The sequence below is a fragment of the Hyla sarda genome, chromosome 12, assembly GCF_029499605.1.
Source record: "Hyla sarda isolate aHylSar1 chromosome 12, aHylSar1.hap1, whole genome shotgun sequence".
Taxonomy (NCBI): domain Eukaryota; kingdom Metazoa; phylum Chordata; class Amphibia; order Anura; family Hylidae; genus Hyla; species Hyla sarda.
The window spans coordinates 81884232-81905272 of NC_079200.1; the positions used below are offsets into that span (position 1 = coordinate 81884232).

The 21041-nt window shown below is 45.4% G+C and overlaps 1 protein-coding gene across 3 annotated transcripts; it reads left to right on the forward strand.

Annotated features, from left to right (window-relative positions):
• The first annotated feature begins 12213 nt into the window (after positions 1 to 12213).
• On the forward strand, positions 12214 to 20799 carry SNAI1 (snail family transcriptional repressor 1). 3 transcript variants are annotated; one of them, XM_056547903.1, is made up of 4 exons: positions 12214 to 12353; positions 17996 to 18274; positions 18459 to 18977; positions 19692 to 20799. In XM_056547903.1, exons 2-4 carry the CDS (start codon positions 18073 to 18075, stop codon positions 19871 to 19873), a joined length of 903 nt encoding a protein of 300 aa, XP_056403878.1. In that variant the 5' UTR covers positions 12214 to 12353; positions 17996 to 18072; the 3' UTR covers positions 19874 to 20799. The 3 variants fall into 3 exon arrangements, with proteins under 3 accessions (XP_056403878.1, XP_056403880.1, XP_056403879.1); XM_056547905.1 differs by having other exon boundaries at positions 12245 to 12353; positions 18001 to 18274; XM_056547904.1 differs by lacking the exon at positions 12214 to 12353 and adding an exon at positions 13414 to 13592.
• The last annotated feature ends 242 nt before the right edge of the window (positions 20800 to 21041 follow it).

The window sequence follows — 21041 nt, forward strand, 5'->3', positions numbered from 1 at the left end:
TTCTTTTAAAGCATTACTCCAATATTTAATAATTACTAAGCGTAGGGTCACACGTGCCATATTTTACTGTTTATGTGCTGTTGCATATTTTCCTACAATAGGCAGCTGATTTTGCTACCCATTCACAATGTGAAGGAAAATATGCAGCAAAATATGGCCTTTGTGTTCCAATTTCTCATCATTTTAGATACTTTATTGCATACATCCAGGGGCTGAAAACCCATAAAAACCTTATCATTTTCATTGTCTATTGCACTGTTTTAGTGTAGAGGTTCATAGAAAGCATCCAAATGCTGGGTGATCTGTTCACACTAGGCAGCCAAAAACATGTCTTATCTTTTTCCATCTATTAACGTGAGTAGAAAAAAATGGTAGCATTAAAAATGATGTACAGTTACATTTTATGACACACACATACACACACATACACACACACACACACACACACACACACACACACACACACACACACACATACACACACACATACACACATACACACATACACACACATACACATACATACACACACATACACACACATACATACATACACACATACACACATACACACATATATATATACACACACACACACACACACACACACACATACATACACACACATACATACACACACACACACACACACACATACACATACACACATACACACATACACATACATACACACATACACATACATACACACACATACACACACATACACACACATACACACACATACACATACACACACATACATACATACACACATACACACATACACACATATATATATATACACACACACACACACACACACACACACATACATACATACATACATACACACACATACATACACACACACACACACACACACACATATACACACACACACACACACACACATACACATACACACACATATACACACACACACTTCTGTATCACTACTAGGGATCGATCGATATTGACTTTTTTTTTTAGGGCCGATAACCTGTGAACTTTCAGGCCGATAGCCTATAACTTATACCGATATTCCGGTATAAGTTATCGGCTATTTCTCCCCACCCCCCAAATATCCGTGATAAAATGTGTGTGTGTGTGCGGGTATACCGGGATAAACTGTTTCTGGCCCTGCAGAAACCGCTGCAAATCAATGATTTAAAGCGGGCGCTTTAAATCAATGAACTGCAGCGGCTTTTGCGGGGCCAGAGACAGCCGCCGCCATCACCCGCTTCTCTCCCCCAGCCTGTCCTGGGGTTCTGAATCCAACCACCGCCGCTACCCGATCCCCCTGCCTATCCTCTGGCCAGAGACTGCCGCTGCCCGCTTCTCTCCCCCTGCCAGTCCTGAGTCCAACCACCACCGCTGCTCCATTGTCTCCCCCATCCCCGGTTTCATAATTACCTGTTCCTGGGGCCCGCGCTACTTCTGGCTCCAGCGGCGTCCTGAGCTGTCACTGTGCGCACTGACTGTGACGTCGCGTTGAGAACGTCACTCGTCATTGCGCAGTGCACAGCCACAGCGCAGGACGCTGCAGGAGCCAGAAGTAGCGCGGGACCCAGAAACAGGTAATTATGAAACCGGGGATGGGGGAGGCAATGGGGCAGCGGCGGTGGTTGGACTCAGGACAGGCAGGGGGAGAGAAGCGGCCGGCAGCTGTCTCTGGCCAGAGGATAGGCAGGAGGCGGGCAGCGGCGGAGGTTGGACACAGGACCCCTGGACAGGCAGGGGGAGAGAAGCGGGTGGCGGCAGTCTCTGGCCAGAGGATAGGCAGGAGGTGGGCAGCGGCGGAGGTTGGACACAGGACCCCAGGACAGGCAGGGGGAGAGAAGCGGGTGGCGGCAGTCTCTGGCCAGAGGATAGGCAGGAGGTGGGCAGCGGCGGAGGTTGGACACAGGACCCCAGGACAGGCAGGGGGAGAGAAGCGGGTGGCCCCGCAAAAGCCGCTGCAGTTCATTGATTTAAAGTGCCCGCATTATCGGTAAGGTAATTGCCAATACAGATAACTTCCAAAATCGTGAATATCGGCCGCTAATATCGGCCAAACCGATAATCTGTCGATCCCTAATCACTACCACTGCTTACTGTGAAGGTATGAACCCTGAGAACCTCTTAAGGATTCTAAGCATATTTCAATCATTTTGGCACAGTCATCTCCTGTCTGGCACATGCAGTGTTAACAGGTGATCGCATTGATGTGTGATTAGGTAATTTTTTGTCTCCCTCTGGTGCTGTACGGTCTTTATTCCTTTCATAGAAGGCAATATACGTGCGAATTAACAAATCAATGACAATAAACATCACAGCGTGTCCTCACCGGGCACATTTGGGTTCCCCTCCCCCCCTTTTGATTTCTTGCACTGCTCCCAGGACAGATGACCCCGGGAAGCTCCTCCTTTTTTGTTATAATTGTTTATTTATGCAAATCAAAGACTCTCAATGTATCAGATAATTTACACAAATTTTTTAAAACCTTGTTTGTAATTCTGAGCAGCAATAAAGCACTTAGAGGAATTCAATGAGCCGTGTGCATTCCTTGTGTGTATGGGAGGGGTTAACATCAGCTACATACAGCAGCATCCGAGGAAACAGCAGCATAGCTTTGTTTGTAAAATTGTTAATACTCTCTTTAGTCCTTTATTTCCATGTCAAAGGTGTAAGACAGTCTTTCCCAACCAGTGTGCCTCCAGCTGTTGCAAAACTACAACTCCCAGCATGCCCGGACAGCCGAAGGCTGTCCGGGCATGCTGGGAGTTGTAGTTTTGCAACAGCTGGAGGCACACTGGTTTGGAAAGACTGGTGTAAGAAAAACTTGTGGGAGCTGCACTAGAACCAGATATAATTAAAGGGTGTATCCCGAAATTACAACCTCTCGCCTATACACAGTAGTATCTGATCATGGGGGGTCTGACTGCTGGAACCCCCTGTGTTTGAGCTGTGGATCCATTCACTCTATGAGGCTGATAGAGATAGCAGAGTTCAGCACTTGGATATCTCTGACAGTCCTATAGTGAATGGAGCAGCATTGTGCATGCTCAACTGCTGCTCCCTTAAAGGGGTACTCCGGTGGAAAACTTTTTTTTTTTTTTTTTTTTTTTTTTTTAAATCAACTGGTGCCAGAAAGGTAAATAGATTTGTAAATCACTTCTATTAAAAAAAAAAATCTTAATCCTTCCAGTACTTTTTAGGGGCTGTATACTAAAAGAGAAATCCAAAAAATAAATGCATTTCCTCTGATGTCATGACCACAGTGCTCTCTGCTGACCTCTGCTGTCCATTTTAGGAACTGTCCAGAGCAGCATATGTTTGCTATGGGGATTTTTTCCTGCTTTGGACAGCAGAGGTCAGCAGAGAGCACTGTTGTCATGACATCAGAGGAAATGCATTTCTTTTTTTGATTTCTCTTTAGTATACAGCCCCTAAAAAGTACTGGAAGGATTAACATTTTTTAATAGAAGTGATTTACAAATTTGATTAACTTTCTGGCACCAGTTGATTTAAAAAATAAAAAAAAAGTTTTCCACGGAAGTACAAAAAACACTTTTGAAAACAACTTATTTTTATTTTTTTAAATCAACTGGTTCCAGAAAGTTAAACAGATTTGTAAATGACTTCTATTTAAAAAAAATCTTAACCCTTCCAGTACTTTTAAGCAGCTGTATGCTACAGCGGAAATTCTTTTCTTCTTTAAATTTCTTTTTCGTCTTGTCCACAGTGCTCTCTGCTGACACCTCTGTCCGTGTCGGGAACTGTCCAGAGCAGCATAGGTTTGCTATGGGGATTTTCTCCTGCTCTGGACAGTTCCTGACACGGACAGAGGTATCAGCAGAGAGCACTGTGGACAAGACAAAAAAGAGATTAAAAAAGATAGAATTTCCTCTGTAGCCTACAGCTGCTAATAAGTACTGGAAGGGTAAATATTTTTTAATAGAACTCATTTACAATTCTGTTTAACTTTCTGGCACCAGTTGATTTAAAAAAATGTTTTCCACTGGAGTACCCCTTTTAAGACAGTGGAACAAGTGACCTCAATACTCATGATTGTGGGGGTCCAGCAGTCCTTTAAAGGGGTACTCATGTGGAAAACTTTTGTTTTGTAAATCAACTGTTGCCAGAAAGTTAAACAGATTTATAAATCACTTCTATTAAAAAAATCTTAATCCTTCCAGTACTTTTTAGGGGCTGTATACTAAAGATAAATCCAAAAAAGAAATGCATTTCCTCTGATGTCATGACCACAGTGCTCTCTGCTGTCCATTTTAGGAACTGTCCAGAGCAGCATATGTTTGCTATGGGGATTTTCTTCAGCTCTGGACAGTCCCTAAAATGGACAGCAGAGGTCAGCAGAGAGCACTGTGGTCATGACATCAGAGGAAAAGCATTTCTTTTTTGGATTTCTCTTTAGTATACAGCCCCCCAAAAGTACTGGAAGGATTAAGATTTTTTTAATAGAAGTGATTTACAAATCTGTTTATTTTTCTGGCACAAGTTGATTTAAATCAACGTTGAGTACGGTACCCCTTTAAATAATTTTGAGATAACCTCTTTTAAGGAGCAGCAGGCTAGCATAAACAGACTGTATTCAGCCACTCCTTGGGGTGAACTATTTCCTGACAAATATAGGAGACCATTTATATGGCTACCATTTTATAGCCCTTTTATATCATTTTATATCTTTTACAAGACTGTCAGCCTAATGGCCCAGATTTTTGTCCACACCAAATCCTGAGCAGGGGGGGGAACATCAACGATGTATATTTGCCTCTTAGAGATCTTAGAAAGCTGAATGCTAACCTCTATAGCAGCTGTAATGAGATGCACAGTTCTTATTGATCTCCCCATCTATGTCCGCTAGATTATGTATTGATTCGTCCTCAGTCCAGACGCAGCCCTCTACACCTGTCCTGTATATTGCTACCTGGCTGACAACAGGAAGCTCGTCCCCAGACCGCTCCCTCCTTACACCCTACTTTGCATCTCCTTATGCTAAAATCCATTGTGATTATCACCTCTCCATTCTCTGGATGATGTGTGAGCGGGCAGGTGCCTGGTACTTGTGGATTCACTGCGCACCTCATTAATAAATGTGTTGGGGAATGTGTCAAAGAGTTAATTTGGTTTTGTAAATGGCCAGCAACATTAAGAGTTAACCTATGACTGTTTGATCTGACACTTCCCGGATCCTGTGCGATTCCACTCAGTGTGTCAGTGGTCCGAGACCTCACAAGATCAGCACAGAATCGCCTTGTAGTGCATTGTTGTATTTGTTTTCACATTCAATTTTCTGCAACTAAGGCCAATTTAAGACAAGTGTAATATGGCGGCAAATCCTGGCCCAACAGCTGGTCTAGTGACCTGAACTGAAAGCGTCATAGATCACCAGGATGTTAGACCCAAGACATTCGCTTGAAAACTGCCTTAGTGCCGGTTCACACTACGGGTTTTCTGCCATTGAAAACTGGATTCCAACGTATACTGTTCACGGGACAGTGGACCCCATTGCTTTCTATGGCCGTACAGTCGCCTAGGGACTCCATCCAGGACATATGCGCTATTGACAGCCCCTGCCCATTCATACAGTCAGCGGCCTTAGTGGTGTCCCGCCTTAGCCCCTGATTGGCTGTGCGGGCATGTTACATCACATCCAAGTACCCAGGGGGCACTGAACAAAGGGACTGAAGCTCCGTCATACCGTCAGCAAGGAAGGCAAGAGTGTTGTTTTATAATTGGGGTCAGGGAGGTGGATGGATTTGTGTTTTTGTAATTTTTTTTTAACCCTTAGGGTATGTTCACATGGCGGAATATTCCGCACGGACATTCTGCTGTGGCAGAGACCCATTGATTTCAATGGGATTCTGCTGCACTGTGCACACTGCGGAATTTCCACGGAAGATGTTTCTGCCTGCCGGATTATTCAAATGTGCAGAATGTCCGCGTGTGTTTTCAGAGCAGATATTCCGCACATTTCTGGCCGTGTGAACCCTGCATTATGTGGTGGAATTCTCCGGCTTTCTTTCTTTTTCCTAATTTTGTGACTTTTTTCCTCTCGTAGGCCTGTATGGGTGGAAAACAAAAAGCCCAAAACAACGCATGTGTACATGTATGTGAACGTTTGTTTTCCTGTGTCCCATCCCCCTCTCCAAATTCTTTATTAGAAATCCTTGAATCACATAGTGAACATACTAATACACACTTAACATATTCATAAGAGGTTCACAAAACATGTGCAACTATATGAATGTTTTTTTTTTTTTTTAAGTGTATGTTAAAGACCATGAGGGAGATTTATCAAAACCTGTCCAAAACCTGTCCTTGCCTATAGCAACCAATCAGATCGCTTCTTTCATCTTTCTGAGGCCTTTTTAAAAATGAAAGAAGAGATCTGATTGGTTACTATGAGCAACTCAGCAGCTTTAATATTTAGTTTCTAGACAATTTTTTGCTTTGCACATGACAAAACATAAAAAAATATAGCTACATTAAAGGCTCTGTTTTTTATTGACTAATGCTAAAATATTAAAATATATATTTAAATTTAAAATTCTATATACATATGCATTGGGTATACTTTTTTTCAAGAATGACGGAAGAGTGTCTTATACACGACACTCTCGTATCTTACAAAAAAAAAGGAAATCATAAAAAAGGCGAAAGTCGTCGAGGAGTACACCAAGTCATATATTTCAATATTCTTTATCATTAATTCAAATACTAACGCTCAACAGATAGCAAAGTTGTGATGTGAACAGCCCCTTACAGATCACTACTAACTACTGTATTGTCTATGGCTTCCTGCAATACAGAGGATTCTGCACTGTTACAGCTTTTTACAATGAAAATAAATGATCACGCCCGGAGTGCAGACGACCACAGCAGCTTTTATCAATGGTTTACATAACGCCATGTGCCACCAAACCGTACCATGTGGCGCAAAATCATTAGAGGCTATAGAAAACAAACTGAAAAATGCAGGGTAAAGGCAAAGGTGTAATGACCACTCTCCACCACTAGAGCGCAGTGTTGCTTGTCACATATTATTGGAACTTCCTCTTATATGTCAAACATCAGGATGTGAGTCTCAAGGCCGAGGTATTTTTAGTTTAGGTCAGTTATTACAAATCTTATAAGAATTGTATTGTGAAATGTAAAATTAAAATAAAGTTTTGGCACTTCCAGGCCTTCCTGCCGTTTATTTGCCTTACACTTGGTGCCCTGACAACTTGATACGAGGGCCCGCAGATATATGTCCAGCATTGTATCTAATGTCCCATTAATAATAATAATAATAATAATAGAGTATAGTGCTGGCCCTAAGGACCATCCAGCATATTGGAACACATCAATGCTGCAGGCAATCAGACTAGAAAAGCTGGATTTTTCAGAGTCCATGATAAGAAAAGCAGAGCTGATTTCTTCAAAAACAGCACTACAGCTGTCCTCAGGATGTGTCTGGTATTTTTTTTTATTAAATGGAGCAAAGTTGTAATACCACACACAACCTGAGGACAGGTGTGGTGCTGTTTTTAGAACAAATTAGCTCTTTTTTTTCTATTTCTGGCTAACCCCTTTAAATGCTGGCAGGTGTGTGATGACCTCTATTTACAGTGAGTTTGAATCTGGTTAATTCTGAACACAACCACACCCTAGTTACAAGAGGGTGTGCCTACTTATGCAGCCAGGTTATATAGTGTGTTGTTTTTGTGTATCAAATGCAGGTTTTGCAATTGAATGGTTCACTTTATAAGACACACTAAAAGGGGTACTCCGCCCCTAGACATCTTATCCCCTATCCAAAGGATAGAGGATAAGATGTTAAGGGACAGAGTACCCCTTTAAAAGTGGAAAAAGTTATCACATGATTTATCTTTGTCTCATTGTTTAGTATGACAAGAACCTGGCATTGTAAATGGGTGAATACTTTTTTTTTATATCTACTATATAACACAGATCTGTAAAATTATTGTGATTGTTATACCACCATTTCACCACTAGGTGTCAGGTCACTGTGTGTTTTGCTTTGCTATACACCTACAATAGTTCCTTTGCTATTTATCTTTATAGCACATACCGTTTCTTGGTCCATATTTTCAGCCTCAAAAAGGCAGCTTTTCATTCAAAACATTTTAGTCACTTTTTCTACAATTTAAGTAATTTTTTTTTTAAACCTATTTGTAAATGTTTTTCAACCATTTATTTGGCTACTGCAAATGCTAATATGCAATTTGCAAACCAGAATTTTTTTGTGATTGAAAACTGCCCAAAGATGTTTTAAAATAAAAGAAATGGCAAAAAAAGAGGGGCCTTGACATTGATTTTTACTGGCTTTCAATGTCACTGAAATGAAATTGGGCTATGTTCCCACCCCTTTTAGGATCATTTTGGTCAGAATCTTTACCAAAACCAGAAAAAGATGCAAGTCTCTTCATTATAATACACTGCTCAAAAAATTAGAGAACACTAAGATAACACATCCTAGATCTGAATGAATGAATTAATCGTATGAAATACTTTCGTCTTTACATAGGTGAATGTGCTGACAACAAAATCACACAAAAATTATCAATGGAAATCAAATTTATCAACCCATAGAGGTCTGTATATGGAGTCACACTCAAAATCAAAGTGGAGAACAGCACTACAGGCTGATCCAACTTTCATGTAATGTCCTTAAAACAAGTCAAAATGAGGCTCAGTAGTGTGTGTGGCCTCCACGTGCCTGTATGACCTCCCTACAATGCCTGGGCATGCTCCTGATGAGGTGGTGGATGGTCTCCTGAGGGATGTCCTCCCAGACCTGGACTAAAGCATCCGCCAACTCCTGGACAGTCTGTGGTACAACGTGGCGTTGGTGGATTGAGCGAGACATGATGTCCCAGATGTGCTCAATCAGATTCAGGTCTGGGGAACAGGCGGACCAGTCCATAACATCAATGCCTTCCTCTTGCAGGAACTGCTGACACACTCCAGCCACATGAGGTCTAGCATTGTCTTGCATTAGGAGGAACCCAGGGCCAACTGCACCAGCATATGGTCTCACAAGGGGTCTGAGGATCTCATCTTGATACCTAATGGCAGTCAGGCTACCTCTGGCAAGCACATGGAGGGCTGTGCGGCCCCCCGAAGAAATGCCGCCCCACACCATTACTGACCCATCGCCAAAGTCTTCAGACTCTGTCACGTCTGTCACATGTGCTCAGTGTGAACCTGCTTTCATCTGTGAAGAGCACAGGGCGCCAGTGGCGAATTTGCCAATCTTTGTGTTCTCTGGCAAATGCCCAATGTCCTGCACGGTGTTGGGCTGTAAGCACAACCCCCACCTGTGGACGTCAGGCCCTCATACCACCCTCATGGAGTCTGTTTCTGACCGTTTGAGTGGACACATGCACATTTGTGGCCTCCTGGAGGTCATTTTGCAGGGCTCTGGCAGTGCTCCTCCTGCTCCTCCTTGCACAAAGGTGGAGGTAGCGGTCCTGCTGCTGGGTTGTTGCCTACGGCCTACTCCATGTCTCCTGATGTACTGGCCTGTCTCCTGGTAGCGCCTCCATGCTCTGGACACTACGCTGACAGACACAGCAAACCTTCTTGCCACAGCTCGCATTGATTTGCCATCCTGGATGAGCTGCACTACCTGAGACACTTGTGTGGGTTGTAGACTCCGTCTCATGCTACTACTAGAGTGAAAGCACCACCAGCATTCAAAAGTGATCAAAACATCAGCCAGGAAGCATAGGAACTGAGAAGTGGTCTGTGGTCACCACCTGCAGAACCACTCCTTTATTGGGGGTGTCTTGCTAATTGCCTATAATTTCCACCTGTTGTCTGTTCCATTTGCGCAACAGCATGTGAAATTGATTGTCAATCAGTGTTGCTTCCTGAGTGGACAGTGGGATTTCACAGAAATGTGATTGACTCGGAGTTACATTGTGTTGTTTAAGTGTTCCCTTTATTTATTTTGGAGCAGTGTATTTATCTGTGTGGATTCCACTTATGGTTTTGGTAAACAGACAAAAAATACTGACCAAAATTAATCTGGGCATGTTGGGAGTTGTAGTACCGTGGGTTGGGGTACACTGTATAGCAGTGGTAATCAACCTGCGGACCTCCAGATGTTGCAAAACTACAACTCCCAGCATGCCCGGACAGCCAACGGCTGTCCGGGCATGCTGGGAGTTGTAGTTTTGCAACATCTGGAGGTCCGCAGGTTGATTACCATTGCTGTATAGCATCTCCATGATGACATGAGTATGATGAGTAGTTTTGTTGAGCCATAGGTCATTATATTTTGCTTGGTGCCAAATGAAAAAAAAATTGACATTTTTTTTTATATAAAAAATAAAAAATTGGTCCACGGCTGCAGGTGTTTCCCTGAGAGAGTTTGATAGGACGGTCCCGGATCCTGACCCAAGCACACAAGAGGGTTGCTGTGTTGACTATTGTATATAGTTGCTCTTCTCGGTTCCCAGGCCTGGTCTGTATCACTTCTGCGGTCCTTACTATGGAGTCCTGCCTAGAGTCTAATACAGTCCTATAACCTACTCAGTGATCTTTGTATCATTTTACACCCCACTCTGTGATCTGGAATGTTCTTCTTCAACCGGATGCTCAGAGTAAACATCAGACTACTGGGCTCCATCCAGGGATCTGTACTGGCTGTATACAAGCTGTATACCCTCACAGTCATTTCCCAGCCACCCACAGACAACATGAGAGACTTTGGAAAGTTAAAAGTGAGCGGCAGGAGCCGGGATCCCCCTGGGTCTACTGTCACCTGTCCATACTGTGGTGTCCGAGGAATGCACAGGGGTCAGGTGGCATCTGGACGACACGTGTGGGCCTGTCTGAAGAGCGGCTCCCGAAAAAACCTGGACAGCTCTTCCTTACAATCCCTGCACCATGGAGAGGTTAAACCGCAGCCCCCGACACTTCAAATAGGACAGCCAATGCTCCCCAATGAGATTCCTTTAATCCAGCACCCAATAATCCAGAATCAGTACAGAGCAGACAAAATCAGAGCAGCCGATTTCCTTACTCAAAATAGGTTCACGCCAAGGCCGTGTTCACACGACGGAATTTCCAAGCAGAATTCGGTGGAAAAATTACACTCGGAAATTCTGTTGCAGCAGAGTCCCATTGTTTTCAGTGGGATTCTGCTGCACCGCACACAAGGTGGAATGTCGGCCCGTTTTTTCCGGAAGGACGTTCTGCAAGTATTCCGAAGTTAGCCTAAATCAGGGTACATGCGCACCACGTTTTTGTTATACAGTTCCCGTATACGGTTTCAAGTTAAAAACCGTATGGAACTGTATAGAAAACTGTACGCATTGACTTAACATTGTAAACTGTATGTCAAACGCATCATCCGGTTTAGTCCGTTTTGCATCTCATACGGTTTTGTCCAGTTTTTTACCCGTACCCAAAACTGTAGTCTACCACATTTTTTGGTCTGAGTGAAAAACTGTATTAAACCGTATACGTTTTTTTTTTTAAACATGGGAGTCAATGGGAACCGCACAGAACTGTGTGTGTGTACGGTTCCATCAGGTTTTCACCATACGTTTTTTTACTTTGCACAGTTTCTTTTCTTATAATTTCAATCAAACAAGTGAAACTTTATTCAAAATGGAGTGAAAAGTTAAAAACGTATAGGTTTTTTTCTTAAAAAACTGATGCAACCGGACATCATTTTTCAAACCGTATACGGTTTTCAACCTTATATGGGTTAATATTTGTACACACTTTTTGATACAGTTCAGTCAGTTTTTCATCAAAAACCTGATACAGGAACTGTATTGCAAAAACGTGGTATGCATGCACCCTAATTTGCACTCGGTTTCAAGACACGAAATCTGCCTAAAACACAAGCCTCATTGATTTCAATGGAAAATCTGCAACCATGTGAAATCGCACTTCAAGAATTGACGTTCATTCTTGGCGAGGATTCCGTGTGGAGTTGGGGGGGGGGGAATTTATCAAAACCTGTGTAGAGGAAGAGTGGTGCAAAAATGAAAGTAGCAATCTGATTGGTTGCTATGGGCAACTGCACCACTCTTCCTCTGCACAGGTTTTGACGAATCCCTTTGGGGGAGATTTATCAAAACCTGTGCAGAGGAAAAGTTGCTCAGTTGCCCATAGCAACCAATCAGCTCGCTTCTTTCATTTTTAACAAGGCCTCTGCAAAATGAAAGAAGCGATCTGATTGGTTGCTATGGGCAACTGGGCTCTTTTCCTCTGCACAGGTTTTGATAAATCTCCCCCTTTGTGCTTTGAAATTCTGCTCCAAATCTGAGGAGGATTCGTGATGAAGATTTTGGCAAGGATCTCCTCAACAATTCCTCAGAAAGGTTTTAGTCACTGTGAACATACCCTAAGGCCTCTTCTTTGCGTTATTTTTGTTGCCTTGTTCTCATTGCAAGTCATGATTTCGCTATTGCTGTGTTCCCCACGAGACTACAACTCCCAGCATGTCCAGACATCCAGGCTGTCTGGGCACGCTGGGAGTTGTAGTCTGGTAGCGGCCAGAGAGCCACAGGTTGGTGACTACTGCCTCATTGTCAGCAGTGTTTTTTTTGTTTGTTTGTTTTTTTACTTTTCTATTGCGTTTCTATCTGGGAAAAACGCCATATGTGAAACCAGGCTAGGTTTCCCCTTTTTTTTGCCAGCGTTTTTATTTATTTATTTATATTTTTCTTCGTCCAGAAAAAACGCCACTGCATTTACCAGCTTTTTTTTTTAAATTTTTCTGGTGTTTTTTTCCTTCAGCAGTTTGTCCTGTTCCCGTGTCCATCCCTTTTAACTTAAAAAATAAAATAAAAAATGCCAACTTAAAACCTACATTGCATTTTTTATGGCTGTATGTCTCTCTCCTATAGACTTCTATGGGAGAGAAACAGATTTCTATGAGGGAAAAAAAAAAAAACGCCATCGTCTCCACATGCTGTGATTTTTCAAATCGCCCTCTGAGCCAAAAAATGCCAAAAAAAACTAACAAAAAAACAAATGCCAAGTGGGTATGGCATCTCAGAAGCCCCTATTGACTTTCAGCTTATATCTGGACGCTTCTTATTTTTGTACCCCCCCCCCAAAAAAAAGGCGGCGCAGCATGTGGCATTTTGGGGGGCTTTTTGAAGAAAAACAAGTGGAAACATAGCCTAACACTTTTTAGGCTATTATCCATCCGATAGTTGAGACTATCTGATAGTCTGGCACCTGTCTGTCACGATAATGGTGGACAGGACTTCAGTATTGCAACCTGTTATATAAGGCAGTGTTTTCCAAACAGTCTGTCTCCAGCTGTAGTAAAACTACAACTCCCAGCATGCCTGGACAGCCTTCGGCTGTCCAGGCATGCTGGGAGTTGTAGTTTTACAACAGCTTGAGACAGTGTTGTGGTAAATAGCATCGGCACATCCCTCATACAGACACATGACAGACTCCGGGTGCTGACCCTGACTAGACAACATGTTGTTGTGTTGTTGTGTGTTTTCCCCATTGAACAGCACAGCGGGCTCAGCTTCATTTACCGCACAGCATTGTCCCCCAGTGTAAATAAGGAGCAGAGCACAAAGCAGCGCAACTCAGGGGTAAAGAGCTGTAAAGAGGGGACGGGGTGGGGGAGAGAAAACTCTGCAGGTTCCCGCATTGTCTCCTATGTGGAGCTGCCACAATGGAGTTTTGTGCTGGTGACAATGTGGGATAATTCCGATAGACCCCCTGTGCCCCCCACTGTAATCCCAGGCTAGGGCACGGTTATTAGTGGGGAGGGACTGAGCCATTGGTGCTGGGTGCTCAATTTCAGGTGCTGGGTTCTAATATATGGGTGCTGGGTGCTCAGGTATTGTCAGTGCTGAGGTATTGTCAGTGTTGGGTGCTCGGGTGTTAGAGTAGGATTCACAGGTATGGGTGCTGGGTGCTCAGGTATTGTCAGTGCTGGGTGCTCAGGTATTATCAGTGCTGGGTGCTCAGGTATTATCAGTGCTGGGTGCTCAGGTATTATCAGTGCTGAGGTATTATCATTGCTGGGTGCTCAGGTATTATCAGTGCTGGGTGCTCAGGTATTGTCAGTGCTGGGTGCTCAGGTATTATCAGTGCTGGGTGCTCAGGTATTATCAGTGCTGGGTGGTCAGGTATTGTCAGTGCTGGGTGCTCAGGTATTATCAGTGCTGGGTGCTCAGGTATTGTCAGTGCTGGGTGCTCAGGTATTATCAGTGCTGGGTGCTCAGGTATTATCAGTGCTGGGTGCTCAGGTATTATCAGTGCTGGGTGCTCAGGTATTATCAGTGCTGGGTGCTCAGGTATTGTCAGTGCTGGGTGCTCAGGTATTGTCAGTGCTGGGTGCTCAGGTATTATCAGTGCTGGGTGCTCAGGTATTGTCAGTGCTGGGTGCTCAGGTATTATCAGTGCTGGGTGCTGAGGTATTATCAGTGCTGGGTGCTCAGGTATTATCAGTGCTGAGGTATTATCATTGCTGGGTGCTCAGGTATTATCAGTGCTGGGTGCTGAGGTATTATCAGTGCTGGGTGCTCAGGTATTATCAGTGCTGGGTGCTCAGGTATTGTCAGTGCTGGGTGCTCAGGTATTGTCAGTGCTGGGTGCTCAGGTATTATCAGTGCTGGCTGCTTAGGTATTGTCAGTGCTGAGGTATTGTCAGTGTTGGGTGCTCAGGTGTTAGAGTAGGATTCACAGGTATGGGTGCTGGGTGCTCAGGTATTATCAGTGCTGGGTGCTCAGCTATTATCAGTGCTGGGTGCTCAGGTATTATCAGTGCTGGGTGCTCAGGTATTATCAGTGCTGGGTACTCAGGTATTATCAGTGCTGGGTGCTCAGGTATTATCAGTGCTGGGTGCTCAGCTATTATCAGTGCTGGGTGCTCAGGTATTATCAGTGCTGGGTGCTCAGGTATTATCAGTGCTGGGTGCTCAGGTATTGTCAGTGCTGGGTGCTCAGGTATTATCAGTGCTGGGTGCTCAGGTATTGTCAGTGCTGAGGTATTATCAGTGCTGGGTGCTCAGGTATTGTCAGTGCTGGGTGCTCAGGTATTGTTAGTGCTGGGTGCTCAGCTATTATCAGTGCTGGGTGCTCAGGTATTGTCAGTGCTGGGTGCTCAGGTATTATCAGTGCTGGATGCTCAGGTATTGTCAGTGCTGGGTGCTCAGGTATTGTCAGTGCTGGGTGCTCAGGTATTGTCAGTGCTGGGTGCTCAGGTATTGTCAGTGCTGGGTGCTCAGGTATTGTCAGTGCTGGGTGCTGAGGTATTATCAGTGCTGGGTGCTTAGGTATTGTCAGTGCTGAGGTATTGTCAGTGCTGGGTGCTCAGGTGTTAGAGTAGGATTCACAGGTATGGGTGCTGGGTGCTCAGGTATTGTCAGTGCTGGGTGCTCAGGTATTGTCAGTGCTGGGTGCTCAGGTATTATCATTGCTGGGTGCTCAGGTATTGTCAGTGCTGGGTGCTCAGGTATTGTCAGTGCTGGGTGCACAGGTATTGTCAGTGCTGGGTGCTCAGGTATTATCAGTGCTGGGTGGTCAGGTATTGTCAGTGCTGGGTGCTCAGGTATTATCAGTGCTGGGTGCTCAGGTATTGTCAGTGCTGGGTGTTCAGGTATTGTCAGTGCTGGGTGCTCAGGTATTGTCAGTGCTGGGTGCTCAGGTATTATCAGTGCTGGGTGCTCAGGTATTATCAGTGCTGGGTGCTCAGGTATTGTCAGTGCTGGGTGCTCAGGTATTATCAGTGCTGGGTGCTCAGGTATTGTCAGTGCTGGGTGCTCAGGTATTGTCAGTGCTGGGTGCTCAGGTATTATCAGTGCTGGGTGCTGAGGTATTATCAGTGCTGGGTGCTCAGGTATTATCAGTGCTGAGGTATTATCATTGCTGGGTGCTCAGGTATTATCAGTGCTGGGTGCTCAGGTATTATCAGTGCTGGGTGCTCAGGTATTGTCAGTGCTGGGTGCTCAGGTATTGTCAGTGCTGGGTGCTCAGGTATTATCAGTGCTGGGTGCTTAGGTATTGTCAGTGCTGAGGTATTGTCAGTGTTGGGTGCTCAGGTGTTAGAGTAGGATTCACAGGTATGGGTGCTGGGTGCTCAGGTATTGTCGGTGCTGGGTGCTCAGGTATTGTCGGTGCTGGGTGCTCAGGTATTGTCAGTGCTGGGTGCTCAGGTATTATCAGTGCTGGGTGCTCAGGTATTGTCAGTGCTGAGGTATTATCATTGCTGGGTGCTCAGGTATTGTCAGTGCTGGGTGCTCAGGTATTATCATTGCTGGGTGCTCAGGTATTATCATTGCTGGGTGCTCAGGTATTATCATTTGTGTGTGCTCAGGTATTGTCAGTGCTGGGTGCACAGGTATGGTCAGTGCTGGGTGCTCAGGTATTGTCAGTGCTGGGTGCTCAGGTATTGTCGGTGCTGGGTGCTCAGGTATTGTCAGTGCTGGGTGCTCAGGTATTATCAGTGCTGGGTGCTCAGGTATTGTCAGTGCTGGGTGCTCAGGTATTATCAGTGCTGGGTGCTCAGGTATTGTCAGTGCTGGGTGCTCAGGTATTGTCAGTGCTGGGTGCTCAGGTATTGTCAGTGCTGGGTGCTCAGGTGTTAGTGTAGGATTCACAGGTATGGGTGCTGGGTGAACAGGTATTGTCAGTGCTGGGTACTATGAGGTGTTATCAGTGTTGGGTTCTCAGGTATAGGTGCTGGTTGCTCTAGTATTATCACTGCTGGATTATTAGGTCCGGGTCCTGGGTGCTCAGATATGGGTGCTGTATTATTAGGTCGGGGTCCTGGGTGCTCAGATATGGGTGCTGTATTATTAGGTCCGGGTGCTGGGTGCTCAGATATGGGTGCTGTATTATTAGGTTGGGGTCCTGGGTGCTCATATATGGGTGCTGTATTATTAGGTCCGGGTCCTGGGTGCTCAGATATGGGTGCTGCATTATTAGGTCCGGGTGCTAGGTGCTCAGATATGGGTGCTGTATTATTAGGTTGGGGTCCTGGGTGCTCAGATATGGGTGCTGTATTATTAGGTCCGGGTGCTAGGTGCTCAGATATGGGTGCTGTATTATTAGGTTGGGGTCCTGGGTGCTCAGATATGGGTGCTGTATTATTAGGTCCGGGTCCTGGGTGCTCAGATAATGGTGCTGTATTATTAGGTCCGGGTCCTGGGTGCTCAGATATGGGTGCTGTATTATTAGGTCCGGGTCCTGGGTGCTCAGATATGGGTGCTGTATTATTAGGTCCGGGTCCTGGGTGCTCAGATATGGGTGCTGTATTATTAGGTCCGGGTCCTGGGTGCTCAGATATGGGTGCTGTATTATTAGGTCCGGGTCCTGGGTGCTCAGATATGGGTGCTGTATTATTAGGTCCGGGTCCTGGGTGCTCAGATATGGGTGCTGTATTATTAGGTCCGGGTCCTGGGTGCTCAGATATGGGTGCTGTATTATTAGGTCCGGGTGCTAGGTGCTCAGATATGGGTGCTGTATATTAGGTCCGGGTGCTGGGTGCTCAGATATGGGTGCTGTATATTAGGTCCGGGTGCTGGGTGCTCAGATATGGGTGCTGTATTATTAGGTCCGGGTGCTGGGTGCTCAGATATGGGTGCTGTATTATTAGGTCCGGGTGCTGGGTGCTCAGATATGGGTGCTGTATTATTAGGTCCGGGTGCTGGGTGCTCAGATATGGGTGCTGTATATTAGGTCCGGGTGCTGGGTGCTCAGATATGGGTGCTGTATATTAGGTCCGGGTGCTGGGTGCTCAGATATGGGTGCTGTATTATTAGGTCCGGGTGCTGGGTGCTCAGATATGGGTGCTGTATTATTAGGTCCGGGTCCTGGGTGCTCAGATATGGGTGCTGGATTATTAGGTCCGGGTGCTGGGTGCTCAGATATGGGTGCTGTATTATTAGGTCCGGGTGCTGGGTGCTCAGTGTGTTCCCCGGGTAGGGCTGTGTCCCAGTCTCTGCAGCCTCCAGCTACGTTCTTGAGTTTCTCCACTTTATTACAGGGTAGAAGTTGCACCAAAATCCACCGCTCCAGGCACCTGCTAAAAGAAGGGGGCGTGGTGTCTGTCCCGCCCCCTGCATGCTGATTGGCTGGAAGCTGACAATGCTCATTTACATGGGAGGTCCCGGGGCCGGAGGCTGCATATTAGGGGGCGCCGCGCTGTATAGGACAGTACAGAAAGCCGCATCTTCCTCCGGCACCATGCCACGATCATTCCTGGTCAAGAAACACTTCTCTGCCACCAAGAAGCCTAACTACAGCGAGTTGGAGAGCCAGACAGGTAAGGACACAAACTGCAGGGTATATATATGCATGTATATATATATATATATATATATATATATATATATATATATATATATATATATATATATAATTTGAGTCTGCTGACTAGTAATGAAGTTGCAGCAGAGTTGGTGGGTATCCTCGCACAGTGGCGTCACGTCGTCGTCTTCTCTCCGCAGTTTACATCTCCCCTTTCCTGTATGACAAGTTCTCCATCCCGGTGATCGCTCAGCCTGACCTCCTCAGCCCAGGCGCCTACTTCCCTCCTCTGGTTTGGGACACCGGGTTACTTACCACGTTCTTCACCCCTGAGCCTGACTACAGCAAGTCTCCGATCTCCACCTCCAGCGATGACTCCAAACCCCTGGACCTCACCTCCTTCTCCAGCGAGGACGATGAGGGCAAAACATCGGACCCCCCAAGCCCTGCCTCCTCCGCCACAGAAGCCGAGAAGTTCCACTGTAACCAATGCACCAAGTCTTACTCCACCTTTGCTGGACTCTCTAAGCACAAGCAGCTTCACTGTGACTCTCAGACCAGAAAGTCTTTCAGCTGCAAATACTGTGAGAAGGAATATGTCAGTTTAGGGGCCCTCAAGATGCACATCAGGAGCCACACACTACCCTGTGTCTGCAAGATCTGTGGCAAAGCCTTCTCCAGACCCTGGCTGCTGCAAGGACACATCCGAACCCACACAGGTAAGGGTCTGCTCACCCCTTCTGGATGGACTATGCTTTACGTCAGTGTTTCCCAACCAGTGTGCCTCCAGCTGTTGCAAAACTCCAACTCCCAGCATGCCCGGACAGCCGAAGGCTGTCCGGGCATGCTGGGAGTTGGAGTTTTGCAACAGCTGGAGGCACACTGGGAAACACTGCTTTTATCAGTGTTTCTGTGAGCTGAGATATATTGTTGACCCCTATGATAGATGTATAGTCCTGGCTGTCATGTGACTATGATAGAGCTAATCTCTTAGACACCTTCAGAGTAGCTGCTGTACGTGCTGGGTAGCTAGCGGCTGCTGGTAGAGTAGTGTGTTGTGTGTTGCACCTGTTGGTACAGTTGTGGCGAGGCCACGGTCCCCCCCCCCCCCCCCCCAGCTGCCACCCGGGCTCACGTTCCAAGCAACAGATCACATTCACTCCACACCTTGGTCCCCGCTCTGATTGTTATGTCTTGTACGGCTTTGATTTCACACCCTCTTCAAGTGCTAAAGACTCGATTGTGTCCGCTCAATGACTCGTAGGCCCGTTAGCATTTTATACAAAGACTGAATGACCATTTCGTTAAGGTCTTTTCTTCCTAATGGAAATCTCACGCCCCTCGTACACAACCGTGATGTGTGGATGGTGACATTTTGCGCAGAATTTAGTTTCTTTCCTCAACCACTAATTTGATTTTTTTTTTTTTTTCAGGTGAGAAGCCATTTTCCTGCACACACTGTAACCGAGCCTTTGCCGACCGCTCTAATCTCCGCGCCCACCTGCAGACCCATTCCGATGTCAAGAAATATCAGTGCAGAACCTGCTCCAGGACTTTCTCACGCATGTCCCTCCTTCATAAACACGAGGAGTCGGGCTGCTCCGGGAACCATTGATCTCTTCTTGCGCAGAAGTGACTGTTAAAGACTTACAAAGGGTTTTTGGGGGCCCCCCCTTCCCCAAAGACAAGTGCCTTGGCCAAGTGCTGCGGGTGCACTTGTGTGGTTTTGGGGGGTATCTATGACACTTATATAATGCTCTTAGGTGCTGAAAGTAGCTCACCGCATTCCAGAGCCTTACTGCGATATTACAGGACACCTGCACACTACATTGCGAGGTGACGAAAAGCAGCGATATTCCACTGTGACTGGTCATAGTCCGTAAATGCTGAAAAACTTGTGATTCGCCAAACCGGCAGGTTGTCAAAACCAAAGTCTTTCTCGATGAAAGCAGGAAAAAAAAGGGCTATTTCCTCTATTTTTATGAAGGACAAAGTCAAAGTGTTACAATGCATTCATATTTTTGTGATTGTATATAGATAATTGTATGCCGAGAAGGTGTTACTATGCAATGATGATCTCCCACTTACAGGGCAGCTGTCGGGGCCGCAGCACTCTGACGGGCAGCGTTAACAATGATCAGGAATAAGAGCGAGATGCTTGTGGTTACCAAACAACAATTGTGTTTACAGAGTTCTCGAGCACCTGTTAATGCGACTCTTAAACAACTGCCTTTCATGAGATCCCGTATTAATAGTCAGCAGTTGTCAGCCGATACAATGGCTGCCTGTGAGCGCCGGCCCACGGACAGGTGGACGCCTTAAGAAAAACCTCCTATTTATGTGCAGGAGAAAAAAAAAAGGTGTCGCTTGTTCGCGCTCTTTTTTATTTTTATTTTTTATCCATATTTTTCTACATAACCCATACAGATGAATGTTTACATTTCGATGGTACACTGGTATTTATATTTTTTTATCTTCCACTTTTTTGTACTGATGAATCTTTTATAGTTAAACACAATTTATTTGATATTAAATAAAAAACCAAAAAACTTTAATTTATAAAACTTTGCTTCCATATTTTCTTTTCCTGGTGGGGGGGGGGGGATGAGTTCGGAATGCGTTGGGTACATTGTAAAGGTCCCAGGATTGGCTCATGGATCAATGAAATATAGAACAGGGTTTCCTAATCAGGGTGCCTCCAGCTGTTGGAAAAACTACAACTCCCAGCATGACCAGACAGCCTTCGGCTGTCTGGTCATGCTGGAAGTTGTAGTTTTGCAACA

Coding starts and splice junctions, on each gene's coding strand:
- SNAI1 (XM_056547903.1), top strand. CDS start 18,073: ATGCTGATTGGCTGGAAGCTGACAATGCTCATTTACATGGGAGGTCCC. Junction 18,275..18,458: donor CGAGTTGGAGAGCCAGACAG/GTAAGGACACAA, acceptor TTCTCTCCGCAG/TTTACATCTCCCCTTTCCTG. Junction 18,978..19,691: donor ACACATCCGAACCCACACAG/GTAAGGGTCTGC, acceptor TTTTTTTTTCAG/GTGAGAAGCCATTTTCCTGC.